We start from the raw sequence: 18,964 nt of genomic DNA on the forward strand, positions 1-18,964 counted from the left end.
TTGGTTGATTTTTCTTTGTTAAATGGCATTGAAATACATAAAATAAATATCAAAAATATAAATCCTTGTTTTACTATGGTTGCAAATATCAAAACATTTCTATATGTGGCACAGCACCAGAGTTAAGTTAGGGTTTTTCAAAATGCTGGCACGCCGAGCTCAAAAGGTTCGCCATCACTGCCTTAGGTCAATGTTAAAGTGTGAATCACCTGCATCAAAATCACATGCACGTCCACTAAAAATATAGACTCCAAAACCCCACGACAAACCCACAGAAACAAAATTTCTATTGTGGAATTCAGGCACGTGCATTTTTAACAGATGATCTTTATGAACACTAAGTTTAAGAATCTGTGCCTCGCAATTACAGTCACAAAGTGAGGAAAAGTGATTTCCCAACAGTCAACCAGCCCACTACTCGACAGCAGGGCCAGGCTAGAATCTACCCTTCCTAAGAGCTTGCTGTGACCTTTACCAGCTAGAGCCCACTGAGTTGTTACAATAAAAATGATTTGGCAAAAAGTCCTGTCCAATCTTAACAACAGCATCCCGCTGAGAAACAGGCAGTTAACCCGCTAGTCCCTATTGCCGTCTTTTATGTGGCAGAGGCAGAAAGCGTCATTTTAGGGCTTCTGATAATTTGTAGAATCATCGTTGCTAAAGATCTTCAGCCTTGGGAGAAGGCCACAGAAACAACAGGACAAATACAAAAGGTGCTATTCTCATCAATCAATGAAAGGGTCTGGAAACTGAAATTTGATTACTTTGCCTCTGCTTGAGTCTCACTTGAACTCTATGTTCCTGGAAATTAAATTCACACTCACGTTGACTTCAGAGAGTCATTCTTTCCTTTCCATTTAGCAGCCTTTGGAAGTGTTTCTTGTCCTAGGAAACTGCACGGGTGGCCCCAGCAAAAAGGAGCTGTAATTAAAGGTGCAAATGAGCACACACAGGGATGCCGAGGGAACCAGAGGGTAAATATCATATACCCCTAACATGAGGTAGACGTGTCCTCAAACATTCTTGCTCAGGAAATACAAAGTCACTCTTAATGCAAGGCATTCTCTCAATTATTTATTTGAAACAAGTAATAACTTATTTGGAATTTTGTTTGGAGAAGGCACAATTATCTAAAATTACTTCAATCAACATTACTTTGGGCTTCTTATAAATGTCATCTGAGAGAATAAGTAAAAAAGGAGGCAACTGTATCATTCATCATTTCTGAGAGTATAAACTCACAACTGCAAATTTTATATCTTATCTAAAAGCCATAAATGGCCCAGCTGGCATGACTCAGTTGGTTAGGCATCATCCAATACACCAAAAGGTTGCTGGTTCAATTCCCAGTCAAGGCACATGCCTGGGGTTGCAGGCTCCATCCCGGGTGAGGGGCATGTAGGAGACGGCTGATTGATGTTTCTCTCACATTGATGTTTTTCTTTCTCTCTCCCTCGCCCTATCTCTCTCTCTAAATGTCAATAAAAATGTTTTTTAAAAACAATCCATGAATGATTATGTCATGGTGTTTGTGAATAGCAATGAGACAAATAGAGAAAACTTCCCCTCAAGAAATCCGAGTGGTGCCCTGGTTGTCGGTTCGATCCCCAATCAGGGCACACACAAAAATCAACCAATGAAGGCATCAATAAGCAGAACAACAAATCAATGTTTCTCTCTATCTCTCAAATAAATAAATATATTTTTAGAAGATCAGAATGGTTACTTGTGGCTCAGGTTGAAATTTCAGTGGTCACCTCACATGAGTTTTAAAAAAGATGTTGTGGCTCATTCACACAGCTTACAAGTGATGATGGGCCCTGGAAAAGTCTATGAGGTGGCTCCAAAATGCTTCTAGCAAAAGCAATTGCTGAAGTCAAGAGGCATGTGCAGAATCTGAACAAAATTATGTCATAAGTTCAAAGTAGAAAAAACGTGGTTCTAATCTAACTCACTATTTTGTCACTGGTTGCAACAAGATACAACAGATTGAGTACACCAAAGTAAGGTGTCAGATCAAGATGCAAATTTTTCAAAGTTTGATCAAGTGGTTATAATACCCTCACCCTCACCCACCTGGACGATATAAAAGAATATACAGAGACCTGTGGGTAGACACTGTGTCCTACCCACACAGGCAAGAATGGAGAGGTGGTGTCTTTTCATTCAAGCCTAGTAAGGGGGCACCAACAAACCCATGCAGACAGCTTGATGTGTAGCCCCTGGCAATTGAGTTCACAGTGAATTTTGGCTCTGAGAAACCGAAAGGGCAAGAGATGGGCTGATAAGCTACTCAAAGAAGAGGCCAGAGCGGGCAGCCAGTACTCTCAGAATTTCCCAGTCAAGGATGTGTGTGTGTTCCCTTGCATTGGGTGTGGGCCAATGGCAGGAGGTCATGTCAGGGCTTGTCCAAGAGGTCACCTGCAGGAGCAAACATCCCTCTGCAAGGAGAAGCTGGAGGTCCAGCAGCATTCATGGGCTGAGGGCAAAGTAAGCCACTAACCAAGAATATAGGAGGGCACCACCATCAAGCTTGAAGCCACTTACAATAGGATCAGTCTGTACAGCATTTCCAAGCCCTCCATCTCCTTCCTCCACCTTAGCTCCACCCTGGAAGGCCAGGAAACCTTGGCCAGAAGCTGAAGATGGGAAAGGAAGCCAACCAGACTATCTTGCCCAACTTCAAGCTTCTCCTAGGGAACAGGCCTGGACTGGGGATTGTGTGGAGGGGAGAATTTTTCATTTTCAATCAAGTTTGGTGCTTTGACTCCTTCATCAGACTGCACATATTATGTATAGTAATCCCCCTTTAACTGTGGGTAATATGTCCCAAGACCCCCAGTGGATGCCTGAAACCATGAATAGTACCAGACCCTATATATACTACATATTTTCCTATACATGCATGCCTATGATAGTTTAATTTATAAATTAGACACAGTAAGAGATCAACAATAACCAATAAAATAGAACACTTATAACAAATGCATAGTAAAAATTATATAAATATAGCATTATTAAGTAAAAAAAGGATTACTTGAACACAAGCACTGCAATACCAAGATAATCTACCTCATAACCAAGAGGGCTACTGAGTGAGTAAAAAAGTGGGGATTACAGCACAGAGCTGCTGGACAAAGGATAAAGGGATGATTCACATCCCAGGTGGGACATAGCAGGACATCAAAAGATTTCATCACGCTACTCAGAACAGCACATAGTTTAAAAATTATTAACTGTTTACTCTGGAATTTTCCATTTTGTATTTTTGGGTGGTAACTGACCAAGGGGAACTGAAACCTGGAAATTGAAACTGCAGATAAGGGGTGACTACTACGTTAAACTGAGAGCATTTCATGACTGAAGAATAACCAGAGAAGCCATGGAATTATCCATACTTTCATTCAAGAAGGTCATTTAATGAAACTGAAATAAAAAGGAATGAACATGGATATACGCAACTATCTGGATGAATCTCCAGGAAATTATTTGGACAAAAAAAAATCCCAAAAGGTTACACACTATGCTATTCCATTTATATAATGGTCTGTGAAACGACAAAATTATAGGAATAGAGATGAGATTAGTGATTGCCAAGAGGTGAGAAGGGGGTGAGTGTAAGAGGAAAGTAGATGTGGTTGCATAAGGGCAACAAGAGGACTCCTTGTGGTGATAGAAATGTCAATATCCTGGTTATGACACTGTACCCATCAGACCTACCAGGTGCCACATGTACTATTAGGGGAAACTAGGGAATGGATACACAGCATATCTCTTTATTCTTTCTTACAATAGCGTGTGAATCTACAGTTATCACAAAACAAAAAGTGTAATTTTTTAAAGGGTGCTAAAAGCTGTGTGTACACCAGTGGATTGAACAAGTGATGATCAGCCTTTATTACACTGATTTACATCCTATCAGCTGAAGATGCTTTGAATCTTTTGTAAAACCTACTGCATTTGGTTGTGCAAAACCCAGGGTTTTCAAGCTAATATAGGGTTGTCCCCCCAAAATGCATATACACACTTTGAATAATTATAAAGGCAGTGTTCATTAAAATACATTTCATTTTCAGGAGAGAACCAAGATGACGGCATAGGTTAACGCCGGAGTTTGCTGCTTTGAACAACTACTTCAAAAGTGAAACTAAAAGACGGAAGGGACATCACCCAGAACCACAGGAACGCTGGCTGAGTGGAAGTCCTACAACTAGGAGGAAAGAGAAACGCATACGGACACTCAGAGGCGCAGTGCTGAAGTCAAGTTCTGAGGTGCGGAGTGTGCGGAACGGGCTGGCGGCGGAGGGCGCGGTTGGTGTTTTCAATCGGGAGGGAGTCGCAGACTCTGAGCCCCAGATACCGGCGAGTCTTTAGTGACCCAGACTCAAACCGGAGAAGCCGGACTGTCTGGCTTCAGTCAGAGCGAGTGCAGCTTTCTCTGCGAGCTTTGCAGCGGGTGCTGGGACTCAGAGAGGCAGAGCCCCTGGGGACAGGACTGAGAGCCGCCATAACTGCTCTCTCCGGCCCACCCTGTTGATCCTGTGCGACCCGCCCCGCCCAAGCCCTGCACACAGGCATTTGCCGGATAGCCTCAGGCAAAGGCTAGATTAGCACCTCCCTAGAGGACAGAAGTTCTCTCACTGCTGACACAGCTGATTCTCATAGCCACCTGGCCTGGAGGTCAAACCCTCCCTGGTATTAGCTACAACAATCAAGGTTTAATTATAAGATTGCGAACAAAGACCACTGGGGGGGGGCAACAAGGAAGCATAACAAAATTCGAGACAAAGAAACAGGACAAAATTGTCAATGGAAGATATAGAGTTCAGAACCACACTTTTAAGGTCTCTCAAGAACTGTTTAGAAGCCGCCGATAAACTTAATGAGATCTACAAGAAAACTAATGAGACCCTCGATGTTATATTGGGGAACCAACTAGAAATTAAGCATACACGGACTGAAATAACGAATATTATACAGACTCCCGACAGCAGACCAGAGGAGCACAAGAATCAAGTCAATGATTTGAAATGCGAGGAAGCAAAAAACACCCAACCGGAAAAGCAAAATGAAAAAAGAATCCAAAAATGCGAGGATAGTGTAAGGAGACTCTGGGACAGCTTCAAGCGTACCAACATCAGAATTATAGGGGTGCCAGAAGATGAGAGAGAGCAAGATATTGAAAACCTATTCGAAGAAATAATGACAGAAAACTTCCCCCACCTGGTGAAAGAAATGGACTTACAGGTCCAAGAAGCATGGAGAACCCCAAACAAAAGGAATCCAAAGAGGACCACACCAAGACACATCATAATTAAAATGCCAAGAGCAAAAGATAAAGAGAGAATCTTAAAAACAGCAAGAGAAAGAAACTCAGTTACCTACAAGGGAATACCCATACGACTGTCAGCTGATTTCTCTACAGAAACTTTGCAGGCCAGAAGGGAGTGGCAAGAAATATTCAAAGTGATGAATAGCAAGAACCTACAACCAAGATTACTTTATCCAGCAAAGCTATCATTCAGAATTGAAGGTCAGATAAAGAGCTTCACAGATAAGGAAAAGCTAAAGGAGTTCATCACCACCAAACCAGGATTATATGAAATGCTGAAAGGTATCCTTTAAGAAGAGGAAGAGGAAGAAAAAGGTAAAGATACAAATTATGAACAACAAATATGCATCTATCAACAAGTGAATCTAAGAATCAAGTGAATAAATAATCTGATGAACAGTATGAACTGTTGATTATAATAGAATCAGGGACATAGAAAGGGAATGGACTGACTATTCTTGGGGGGGAAAGGGGTGTGGGAGATGCGGGAAGAGACTGGACAAAAATCGTGCACCTATGGATGAGGACAGTGGGTGGGGAGTGAGGGTGGAGGGTGGGGCGGGAACTGGGAGGAGAGGAGTTATGGGGGGGGAAAAGAGGAACAAATGTAATAATCTGAACAATAAAGATGTAATTTAAATTAAAAAAATACATTTCATTTTCAAAATTGAGCTATCAGCTGCTAAAGTGTGTATACATTTTTGGGGACACACTGTATTTGTTGACTGTGTTAGTGTATTAGTTTACTAGGACTGCCATGACAAAGTACCACAAACTGGGTGCTTAAAACAACAGAAATTTATGTCTCATAGTTATGAAAACTAGAAGTCCGAAATCACGGTGTTGAAGGACCATGCTTCCTCTGAAACCTGTAGAGGAATCCTTCCTTGACTCTTCCAAGCTTTTGGTGGTTTGCCGGCAATCCTTGGTATTCCTTGGCTTACAGCCACATAACTCCAACCTCTGCCCTCATCACAGAGTGTCCTCCCTGTGTGTCTCTATCTTTACTGGCCATCTTATAAGGATACCAGTCATTGGGTTAAGGACTCACCCTACACTGTTATGACCTCATCTTACTAGCAAGTAAATTATCTGCAAGGACTCTAGTTCCAAATAAGGTCATATTCTGAAGTACTGGGGTAGGACTTTTACATATCTTTTAGGAGGCACAATTAAAATATTCTGTTTGTTGTTTTCAGACCTCATTCAACATCCCTACTTCCACCACTGAGCTTCCAGGATAGAAACTCAAGGGCACCACTCTGATCTCACACATTTAGGATCCATCTGTCTCAGGATAGGCAGCCAAATGCCACCTGGAGCTCCCAGATGATAACACTGCCTCTCAGCTACTATCCCATATGCAGGGTCAGGCCCCCAGGCTGCTTCTAGCAATAATTGACTTTGCCTAGGATCCAAAAGCCTCTAAAAGCATCCCCATTCGCTACTGAGTTCAAAATGTTGCCTGTCTCATTTCATAGGCTCACTCTAACTTAAGTCAGGCTATAGTTTCTGTCCTTGTGGATTTCCTATCAAGAGACCAGCTGTTGCTCCAGATCTGGCTTTTGTCAATAATGCTGGCTGCTGGCTATGAATGGAGTGTCTGAATCCTGGCTGTAGGCAGAATTCATGCTCATTTCCAGAAAGCTCTTAAGCCTTATACAAATCAAGATTTAATTAATTGTTCTATTTAATTGATTGTTCTATTCTGTTCCCCCCAAGTATTTCATTCCATTAATCAATACTCACTGAGCACTAACTATATGCCTGGCCCTGTTCTAGATGTTGGGGACACAGCACTGCATGAGACAAAGTCTCTGTCCCCATGGCTCTGCATTTTAATGGAGAAGGACAGAACACAAAATAAACATGGTAATAGCTGGGATTATAACTGCTATAAAGGAAATAACCAGGAAGATGTGATAGAAGTGGAAGGGGGACTATTTGAGATAAACTGTCTTGGAGAAGTGACATCTGAGCTGCAGTTGAAAGGATGAACAAAAGCCAGCCACAAGAACCATCTAGAGAACATTCCAGGGCAGAGAGAGCAATGAGAACAATGGCCTTTAGTGGTACTGAGGTGACATGTTCAAAGATGGAATGGTTTCGGAGCTCCGGGGGATATCTCTGCTTTGCTCCTCTCCACCTTCCACCACTTGCTTGGTGCATTCTACCTAAGCGCTGGCTGTTTAATATGACAAAGCCCACATGAGTCTGGCCCAGGTTCTTCCTGTACTTAGATGCCTGGACCTTGTACTGACAAAGCTCTTGCCCTGGGTTTGGACCAGCTGAGGATACACATATACATCTCCACCCCCCCCCCCCCGCCCCACCGCCCCGATACACCCAGAAATATCCTGCTTAGACCATCCTGAGAGATGGACACTGGCCATGGTGGAATCTGAAGCAGAAAACAATGAGCAGCTCATTCCCCAACCACACACCTGACAGCTGTCTGGACTTAATCCACACCACACAACTGACTGTGGTGAGGGTTGTTACCTGGTGACCTCCTCGTGAGCTTTATAAACACTCAGGAAAATGGAAACCAGCTTATGACCCAAAGACTGTTGAGATCATCATTTAACAATAGCAGTATTTCCCTTTTCTAACACAGCTCAATTTTTTGGTAGTTACTAAGTTTTCATATTAATTAACCTTGAACAACTACTTATGTGTAAATGACTTTTGATAAGTTTTAAAAGGATGTTTCCTTAGAGAGAAAAAGTATCAGAGGCTATATACTGACTCAAGAGAGTTGCCAGTGTTTTCTAATCCAGTACACCCTCCTCTGGGCCCTGTACTGCACAGGCCTTTGACCAACCCTATGGTGGTCAACCTCTCTTACATTCCTGGGCCTGAGTATGACCTTCCACTCCTGACCTTTTGCACAGCCAGGCTTACAGTCCTCTCAGTGTCCGTGAGCACCTCTCCAGTTACCAGCTTGTCTCTAGCTTCTGTTCAATTCTTGGGGTTCTGGGTTTCAGCTGCTTTTCATTCCTGGGCATCAGACTTTCATTGCATAAGGCCCTGTCTAACTTGTTTATCTAAATGGAGGACAAAAAATACTAAAATACACACACACACACACTGAGTGGCCAGATTATTATAACCACCTGATGTTTGTAGGCAAATTAGCTACAATTTTGCACTGAAGTTGCTAGAGGGCCAGACTATTATAAATAGGGAAGCAGGTTGTTTACCACGACAGTAGAAGTGATTTAACAGCCTTTGAACATGACATATATATATCACGTGATACACACACACACACACACACACACACACACACACACACACACTAGTAGCCCGGTGCACGAAATTCATGCACTAGGGTAGGGGGGGAAGGGGCCCCTCAGTCTGGCCTTCACCCTCTCCAATCTGAGACCCCTCAGGGAATGTCCAACTACCTGTTTGTGCCCACACTTTTAACAGATAACAGCTCCATTGCTGTTTCTTTCTTATGCTTAAAACCATTTGAATTAGTAGGTATTCAAAGTCTGTATACATTTTGGGGGGACACCCTGTATATCTCTAGTCAGCGGTGAAAGAAACCAACAGCAGATTTGGAACCCCCAGACAGGGAACCTCGCTCACTCCCCACGTCTCCCCACTTCACTTTCCACCTTCGTGGGCAGCAGGAGAATCAACGTTTTCTCTCATTAATTCAGAAAAGCAAGTCCTGTCACCCGCTGCCCGGCAGGAGTGCGCTAAGCCCCAAGCAAGCGAGGCTCAGTCAGGGCAGTCTTCGCTCATGGGTGCTGGCACCCAAAGTGCACATTCCTCCTCTACAATCACCCTGACTATCCCACTGTTTCACTGAGAGGACGGAATTCCTCTCTGCCTCTGGGTTCTTGATCTTGAACGCTGACTGAAGGCACCTCAGCGAGGGCCGCCCGCGCCCACCAGGTGTGTCTGTCTGCATCTGCTCCCTCCTCAGCACCTGCATTAACCCCCTAGAGGTGATCTCATAGCTGCATTGGCCTCCGTGGGAACAGGGCATCACCACTCTGCCCTCTCACTGTCATCTCACAGGCGCCCACCCTCAGCACCCAGAACACCCAGACACTCTCCAAAGGACATGAGCGCATCAGAGGGGATGTGTGCACATCCTGTGGGGGTGTTAGGCATGCTGGGTTGATGGAAGTGCGGTGGAGAGGCAGGGGGAACTTGTGCACGCCTTGGTTTGCAACTGTTGCAGGCGTGGGAGGGTGACAGTGTGCTGGGGGATATTCGCATGCCAGGGGGGGATGTGCACACCGGAGGCCTCTGGCTTTGCAGATCCGCAAAACCCCATGGTGCGGCCAGGAGGACGTCAGTCTGGCCCGCCACAGTGGCTGTCCCTGCGATCCTGCACCTTCTGGGCCAGGAGACGGATCTTGCGCAGCCACTCCTGGGCACTGATGGCCTGCAGGCGCTACTTCAACTCAGCCTGCAGGCTCCGCTTGGTGCACTCACAGCTGTCACCACCGCCATGTGGGGAGTATAGGCCGCCCTCCGCCGGCCTGCCTCCCCTGTCCAGAGGCTCTCTGCGCTGCTCACCTGCCCAGAGTGACTGGGGCTGGGCAGAAGCCAGGCATCCTGCCCTGCCCAACCTCGGCCAACCTGCCCCTGTACGAGCTGCCGCCCGCCGGGAAGGGTCACGGATCCGGGCCCCAGGACTGCGGACAGCCTCAAGCGCTGCCCCCTCCCCAGCAGGGTCACAGATCTGGGTCCTGGACCGTGGACAGCCTTGTCTGCTGCCGCCCGCCTTCAGTATGCAAATTAGCCGCCATCTTGTTGCTTTATGGTGGGGGTCCCGCTTGGGTACCTGGCCAGCCTGGATGAGGGGAATGATGGCTGTTTGCAGCTGGTCACACCCCCTTCAGGGTGGGGGTCCCCACTGGGGTGCCTGGCCAGTCTGGGTGAGGGGCTGAGGGCCGTTCTCAGGCTGGCGGGTGACTGAAGCTCCCAACCTCTCCTTTTTTTTTTTCTTTGTTTTTATTCTGGGATTTATTTACCTTCTATGGCTGTCACTGGAACTGAGAGCCGGCTTTAGCTCTGAGGCTCGGCTCCAGCTCTGAGACTTCGGCTGCTGAAAGCAGGTACTGGGTTTGTTTGGGTTCTATAATTGAAACACTGTTGCAATCCTGCTGGCTGAAGCCCGGCTGGCTGAAAGCAGGTTTCCAGAGCCTGTTTAGCTTCTATAATTGCAACATTGTTTCTTAGAGTGCAAGCTCAGAGGCCGGCAGCAGCAGGCAGGGAACCTTGGCTTCCTCCATCACTGGAGCAAGCAAGCCTCCTGTTCACTTCAGCTGCCTGGCTGCAGGCCGCCATCTTGGTTGGCAGTTAATTTGCATATCACCCTGATTAGCCAATGGGAAGCATGTAGGAGGTACGGTTAATTACCATGTTTGTCTATTATTAGATAGGATACACACATACACACACACACATATACACATACATACATACACACACACACACACACACACATACTTACAGTATATCACTCTGGATATTTCTGTTGTGTGACAGGAACTCAAACTCACACAAATTTAAGTCAAAAAGGAGGTTTGGGGGTTTTGGGTTCACCTAATTAGAAAATACAGGCTCAGGACCTCTCAAACAATACCATCAGGATGGTTTCTCTCTCCCTCTCCCACACCTCCTGCTTTCTCTCACTCTCACCTCTGCTTCTCTCTCTGCCCTTATTCTCTCCTAAGCAGACAGCTCCTGGCTTCCTTTATCATTGCTTAGCAGCCCCTTTGGAAAAATAGGGCTTCTCTACCAGCATCTCTGTCAAGGACTTTGACCAAGCCTGGATCCTATGACTATCCCTGGACTAATCACTGGGGACAGGAAACAGAATCCAAGGTCTCCATGGTCGGCAAAATGCGGCTCACGAGCCACATGCAGCTTTTTGGCCCCTTGAGTATGGGTCTTCCACAAAATACCACGTACGGGCGCACATACAGTGCGACTGAAACTTCATGGCCCATGCACAGAAATCGGTTTTCGGCCTGGGCAAGTCTATTTTGAAGAAGTACTGTTGATATTTGGCTCTGTTGACTAATGAGTTTGCTGACCACTGGTCTATATCATGTGCCTTCCCCATCTCTCGGGGTGGGAGTGGGGTTATATAGAGCACTGTGTGGGGCAGTCATATAAGGAACCACATGAGGTAGACTACAGTTTGAATCACTATTCATTCCACAATCTTCAACCACCTGCTACCCTCTGCTACACAGGCTGGAAAGCTAAAAATATTACTTATCAGTCAGCCTTGCAGTTAGGGTGCAGGTTCATGATCGAGGTTCTGCCCAGCAGCTGTTCCCTAAGAGAGCAGACATGATTAAGGTGACGTGTTGGCTGAGTGCAATCATCAAGTTTTCTTGTAAATGCAGGGAGATGACAGATGCCATTGCTGCTTCTAGGACAGCTGTGTCCTAGGGTTCTGGAGTCTACTCCCTCACTTCACTGGTGGGACATGACAGCAGCTTCATGATTTCTGTTAGAGCCAGTGGCATGATTGCACATATTTCTTGACTCTGTCCCTAGCTCTGTGACATCTAAGCTCTCCCATAAATTCTGAAAGCAACCTAATAACCCATAATAAATTTATTTCTTCATAAACGGTCTAGTTTGGTGTAGAGGTAAAACTTAGTGTAGAAGTAAAACCTTGCCCCGCTGCAATATGGAAAAAGATGCACATTATGTCCCACAGTCAGGAAAAAACAACAACAAACACTTGGTCTCTGAGCCTCTCTCTTCCCCCAAAATAAAGACACATTAAAAAGACCCAGGCTCAGCTGGTGTGGCTCAATGGTTGAGTGTTGACCTATGAACTTGGAGGTCACAGTTCGATTCTCAGTCAGGGCCCATGCCTGGGTTGCAAGCCCAATCCCCAGTAGAGGGCATGGAGTAGGTAACCAATAGATGTTTCTCCTCACAATAAATGAAATCTTGAGCCTTTTCTGTAAGTTACTGACTCCTAATAAGAACTTTATTGTTTTCTAACTTTATTGACTTTTGTAATGCTGATAGCTGAAGATATGATACAATCTTTGAGGTTATAACACTAATGAGATTTAAATACTACTTTTTCCCCACAATAAACATAGTAACTGTAAACTTGGTAATCTCGCAGTGGCTTTCTTTTAAATGCTTGTTTTATATTTGACAAGCAAATCCTGAACTCCTTGCAGTTCATCTCAACAAGTAAAATGTTTTTATTTTATTAAATGTTTTTGTAGCTGTGTCTTCTTTTGACAATAGGCTCTGTTGTTTGCAACTGAAAAATCTGATGAGTACTGGAAGGGAGGCCGACCAGTGAATGTGCACTTGTTTGGGAAAAGCTGTGCTGTTTGGGGGAAAAGGGTGTGCTATAGAATAAAAACAGAAAATTTCCCTAAATTACATCATAACCAGAGGCCCAGTGCCTGAATTCGTGCATGGTTGGGTCCCTAGGCCTGGCCAGGGCTGATCAGGATCAGGATCGGGCCAACCGACTGGGGCCTGCTAGCCGGGGGGAAGAACAGGGGGAGGGACCACGGGAGGTTGGCTGGCCAGCCAGCCGTGGGGAGGGACCAGGGGAGGTTGGGCAGCTCCTACATTGAGCGTCTTCCCCCTGGTGGTCAGTGCGCATCATTGCAACTGGTCAACCAGTTATTCCAGTCATTCAGTTGTAACGGTGAGTTAGGCTTTTATATATATAGAGGTCCTGTGCACAAATTCACGCATTGGTGGGGTCCCTTGGCCTAGCCAGTGATCGAGGCCTATGGGGGGCGGGACGCCAGCCAGCTGTGAGAAGGACCCCAGGAGGTTGGCCAACCGGCCCCCCAAATTGGGGCCTTTTGGGGGGTCCAGCCAGGGGAGGGGCTGTGGGCGGTTGGCAGGCTGGCCCCACCCCCAATCAAGGGGGGTGGGGCTGATCAGGGGCAGGACCAGCCAGGGGGAGGGACCGTGGAAGGTTGGAGGGGACCAATCCGTGCCTGGACTGGGCTGGTTGGCCACCGCAGTGCACATCATAGCGACTGGTTGGTCTGGTTGTTCCAGTCATTGCACCATTCTGGTCGCTGGGTTTTTATTATATAGACTAGAAGCCGGGTGCACAAAAATTTGTGCACGGGGGGTGGAGGGGGGTACCTCAGCCCGGCCTGTGCCCTCTTGCAGTCTGGGACCCCTCGGGGGATGTCCACCTGCTGGCTTAGGCCTGCTCCCCAGGAGACCGGGCCTAAGCTGGCAGTCAGACATCCCTCTGGCAGCCCGGGAGCCCATGGAGGATGTCCATTTAACAGCGGGGAGCAGGCCTAAGCTGCAGTCAGACATCCTTAGCACTGCTGAGGAGGCGGGAGAGGCTCCCGCCACCACCACTGTGCTGGTAGCCGTCAGTCTGGCTTGTGGCTGAGCAGAGCTCCCCCTGTGAGAACCCACTGACCACCAGGGGGCAGCTCCTGCATTGAGCATCTGCCCCCTGGTGGTCAGTGTGTGTCAAAGTGACCAGTCATTCCCAGTCATTCTGCTGTTAGGGTCAATTTGCATATTACCCTTTTATTATATACGATGTTATTATAACTGAATAATGTGGTATATGTTATAAAGTATAAACCCCAGCATAAGTGTAAGGCTGATTGGTAGTAACCATGTTGGCAGGTAAGTCAAGGATACCTAACATTGCACAGGAAGCATCCATCTGCCATTAGCAAAACTCTCCTTGTCCTTGCTCATTAAAACCCTCTGTGGCCTTCGTCAATTCTGCTCAGTGGATAGAGCATTGGACCATGGACTGAAGGGTCCCAGGTTTGATTCCGATCAATGGCATGTACCTCAGTTACAGGCTCAATTCCCAGCCCCAATAGGGATGTGTGCCCCCTTCCTTCCACTCTCTCTAAAAATCAATGGAAAAATATTCTCGGGTGAGGATTAACAAAAAAATCCTATATAATAAAAGGCTAATATGCAAATTGTCCCCTTGGGAGTTTGGGAGACTGGGAGTTTGATCACTTGCTATGATGTGCGTTGACCACCAGGGGGCAGCACGGACCATGGCGGGCGACCAGCAGCAGGGGCAGGGAGCTGAGGGAGCCAGGGAAGGAGGAGGCAGAAAGGCCAGCCTGATTAGCCCTGATTGTTGTCCAGGCCTAGGGACTCTACCCATGCATTAATTTTGTGCCCCAGGCCTCTAGTAAATAAATAAAGGCCTTCTGAATTTCATAAAGTGTCCACAGGTAATGTCTACCTACATGAAGGGACCATCATTGGAAATCAACATCCTTCAGTTCTGTTCAGCTTCCTTCCTTTGAAGTCCAAATCACTACTTCCTTTCTCTTCAGTTTAAGACAGCACATCGCCCCAATTGCCTGATCTGTCCTCAGCTCCCTTATTCTTACAGAACTGTTGTATGAACATACATAATAAATTTGGTTATTTAGTCCTGTTAATATGTCTCATGTCAATTTGATTAGACCAGCCAGAAGTACTATGAAGGAAATGAGGGGAAAAATTCCCCCTTTCCCCACAGAACTATTTTCAAACAATAGAGGGCCTCCGGACATCTCAATGAAAAATTCTAGAGAATAAAGGAAGTATATTTGAACTTATTTAAAGAAAAAAAAAGAAAGGCTCATTCATCTACACTACGGGACAGGGAAAAACAAGTAAATTAAATTAGAGTCATATACTATTCTAGATACTATTCCATCCTCCATTTACTTTTCAACCTTATAGATTCTTCCATGATAAATTTTTTTATTCCTAATATGTGCCTTTTTCCTAATATTTTGAGCTTCATAAAACCATACTTGCCAAGTTTACTTGCCTTGTAACTGATTGCACATGACTTTGGAACTTAAGCTCTGAGGCTCAACTGTCTTTACCAGGACGATTCAATTACATAGATATGTTTGTATGCATCAAATCCTCAAAGAACAATGAATCAAGAATACCAGTAAGTAACAAGTACACATGGCTATGTTTAGCTAAGCTTTTAAGGAAACCACAAATGCCTTTCACTTTTGCACAAGTTCTCTGATCTTTGATTTCTAGACATTTAAACATATTTTTTTTTCTGAAAATAAAAAGGAACAAATAAAATTCTCTTAGGAGGACCCAAGTGATGTGGAGGGGGGGAAATATGGCCCCCTAGGCCAAGTCAGACATAACCACGATCAAGGGGAAAATCAAGTCTCCTGTTTAGAGATGGCCACAAAAGCAGTTTTTGCATGTCAAAGTGCCATGTGGAAAGAGATGAAATAAGGGCATTCATAAAAACACATTTTAACACACACACACACTCACCTAGACATAGTCACACTGAGGTCTACTCCTGAAAATGCTCTCATGACAAAAAGTAGAAGACAAATATTATGATAGAATGGGACAGGATGATGACAATAAGAGAAATTATGAAGGGAAATTCCAAACACTTAAAATTCTTCCATTACCTTTTTTATGTCAGTTATTTTGGTTTCCATGGAAATTCATAGCAGTCTACAAATAAGTAATCTATGATTGCTTCAGGCCATAAAAATCACACATAATCACAATCTTTTTACATCATTATAAATGCCACATCAGAGAATTCGCATTTGAAGGGAAGCCACATATTTACAACATGTTCAAGAAGCTTCAACAGAAATGAATACTGATAGTATCATTTATTACTTAAAAGAGTCGCTACCAGAAGTGCTGATAACTCTCACACCAGGAGACACACTTTTTTTTTACTCATTTCAATTCAGTGGCGTTTCCTTCTCCCAACAAGCATAACTAAACCTGTTGAATGTGGTGTTTTGTGTTTTTCTATCCTGTCTTTATTCTATACTTCAAACAAAACACAGATAGAGAAATAGACTGAGGTTTGTTTTGTTTTGGTGTTCAACAATTTATCTGAGGGCACAAAGTTGAACTCCACTGGGTTGTTTACCAGCAGGTCGATGTTCCGAAGAAGCCAGCCATAAGACGCGCAAAATACGGCTCTTTGAAAATAATTTTACATACAGGGAATAGATGAGAGCGGGGAAACACGTCCGTCATCAGCAACCCAACAGAAGCCTTGTTCCCCGCTGTTTGTAAACAAGAGCTGGGGGCAGCGCTCCGCCCGGGCACTCGAAAAGTAAGACAGTGGTTCTCAACCTTGGCTGCACATTAGAATCACCTGGGAATCTTTTAAAAATCCTGATTTCTGGGCCTCCGGACGCCCAGGTGACTCTAATGTGCAGCCAAGGTTGAGAACCACTGAAGTAAGAAATGCTGGGCACGACCCTGCGCCCATCCCGACCCTGCGCGCATCCCGAAGCGTTCCGCAAGGGCGGCCTGGGGGAGGCTGACCTCCGCCGGCACCAGGCACGGTCCGGGGCCGGGAGAAAGCCCCACGGGACAACCCTTCGGCTTCCAGCGTGGGGCGGGACTGGACCGTGCCTGCTGAAGTTCCCCGCAGTTCCCCCGACCTTCCTCAACCGCCTTCCACTACCTGCACTCGGCCGTATGGGGACCGGATGCGCGCCTGTGCCCTCGGGGCCAAGCCCGCGGGAGGCGCCCCGGCGGACGGCTTACCGAGCAGCGAGCCTACGAAGATGACGACCTGCACGGCGGTGGTGAAGTGGCGGTACAGCTGCGCCTCGCCCAGCTCCCCGAGAGCGCTGCTGCGGTTGGCGCCCGCCGCCTCGGCGCCCGACGCGTTGCGCGGCTCGCTGGCGTTCCGGGAGACCCAGCTGCCGTTGTGCCCCATGGCGAGGCCGGGGCTCCGGCTCGGCTCGGCTCGCCGCCCGCACGCCCACCTGCAGCCCCGCGTCAGCCTCTCCTGCCCCGGGCGCAGAGGGGCGCGCGGGTGCCGGGTGGAGTCCTGGAGAACCCGGGGCAGCCTCGGGTCCCCTCACGACTCCACATCGCCAGCCCCGGCGCCTAGGAGGCGGGGAGGGAGGAAGGCGAGGCGGCGCCCCATGCCCGTTCCCTCGTGGGTCCCGTCAGCACCCACATGAGGGCGGCGCGGTCAGAACCCGCGGAGCGTGGCCCGACCCTCTTCTCGGGGGGTCAGCGCGGCCCAGCCCACTCGGCGGAGCGGGAGCCACTCAGGGAGGCATTTGGTGGCCACAGGACGGAACTCTCCGCTCTCGCCGCGCACTCCAGCCTCTGCTCCTGGCACGCCCCCGAGGGTCGGGGCATCCCTCGCGAGTCCCCTCGGCTGCCGGGCTCAGCCCCCCTCCTTAGCGGGAAGAGACAATTTGGCCGAAGCCGTTTTTCAGTCCTGCCGGCTTCGAGGCTGGATGGCGATGGGAAACCGGCGAAAAGCCCAAGCCACTTAAGTGGCCGAAGCCTCGAGGGAACCCCGACTTCCCGACGGCGCCCAGGGCCCGGGCAGAATGCCCTGCATCTCCCCCGACTACCTCGCCCTCAGCACCTGGCGGTCCCCCCGGGACTCCCGCGCGGTCTCCCCCGACCTCCGCCCCCACCCCACGCGCCTCGGCGCCGGCTGCAGGGAACCTGTCCCACAGCCCTTTTGCCTCTGCACGGCACAGCGCCCCCTTTCGCGACCCCGCTCCGGCCCTCGGCGGCTGGGGGAGAGCCTCTCCGCCGCGGGGGGGACCAGCGAGGTCGCCCCCACAGGGGCAGGGCACGGTCTGCGCGGCCGCGGGACCCCGGAGAGCGCCTGGGGCCGCTGGGGCCGCACGCCCGGGTCACGTGACGCCTCCGCCCCCACCCCACCCCACCCCCCGCGGCGTGCCGGCGGCGGCGGGGACGGCGCCATCTTGGCCCCCCTGAGCGTGATGACTACGGCCCGGCCGCGAGTGTGGGAGGCGCGGTGCAGCCTGGTAGCGCTACGATGGCGAGGCTGGCGGCTTCTTCAGGCTTCGCTCCCGTTATTATGGCCGTAGCTGCTCCTCCTCTCGTCAGCAGGGGCTGCCTGGGGCTTGTAATGACACGTCGCTGCCCCTTGGGCTGGGAGCTCAGACTCCGGCTCCACAGCCAGGCCTTGGGTGTAGCGGGTGCATTGGAGAAAGATGAAACCTAGGAATCCAATGCACGGTTTCTTGGTCCTTTTCTTATTGAGTCTCGTTTCTGAAAGGTGCACGATGTCACGCAGGGCCGGTGGGTCCCCGGAATGTAGCGTTGGGAGGGAGCAGCTTCCTGCGGGCTGTGCCAGAGGATGGGAAGCGGGGATAACCAGTTGAGCAGGAAGGAATGGTGAAGTGAGAAGCTAACGGGGCCCTGGCCGGTTTGGTTCAGTGGCTAGAGCGTCGGCCTGCGGACTGAAGGGTCCCAGGTTCCATCCCGGTCAAGGGCATGTACCTGGGTTGCGGGCACATCCCCAGTAGGGGGTGTGCAGGAGGCAGCTGATCGATGTTTCTCTCTCGTCAGTGTTTCTAACTCTCTATCCCTCTCCCTTCCTCTCTGTAATTCAAAAAAATATATATATATTATTGATTGTTTTTACAGAGAGGAAGGGAGAGGGATAGAGAGTTAGAAACATCGATCAGCTGCCCCCTGCACACCCCCCACTGGGGATGTGCCCCCAACGAAGGCACATGCCCTTGACCGGAATCGAACCCGGGACCCTTCAGTCCGCAGGCTAACGCTCTATCCATTGAGCCAAACCAGTTAGGGCAATAAAATATATTTTTTTAAAAAGAAGCTAAGTGGGGAAAGGAACGT

At 48.0% G+C, this 18,964-nt stretch overlaps 1 protein-coding gene across 1 annotated transcript in view; it reads right to left on the reverse strand.

Annotated features, from left to right (window-relative positions):
* GPR176 (G protein-coupled receptor 176) overlaps positions 1–17,729 on the reverse strand; it is a 100,317-nt gene extending 82,588 nt beyond the window's left edge. The window contains exon 1 of the mRNA XM_036296901.1: positions 16,868–17,729. Within this exon, the coding sequence (XP_036152794.1) occupies positions 16,868–17,042 (175 nt within the window). The 5' untranslated portion in view covers positions 17,043–17,729. The remainder of the gene's footprint in view (positions 1–16,867) is intronic.
* Between the last annotated feature and the right edge of the window lie 1,235 nt (positions 17,730–18,964).

The sequence above is a fragment of the Myotis myotis genome, unplaced genomic scaffold, assembly GCF_014108235.1.
Source record: "Myotis myotis isolate mMyoMyo1 unplaced genomic scaffold, mMyoMyo1.p scaffold_m19_p_1, whole genome shotgun sequence".
Classification (NCBI taxonomy): domain Eukaryota; kingdom Metazoa; phylum Chordata; class Mammalia; order Chiroptera; family Vespertilionidae; genus Myotis; species Myotis myotis.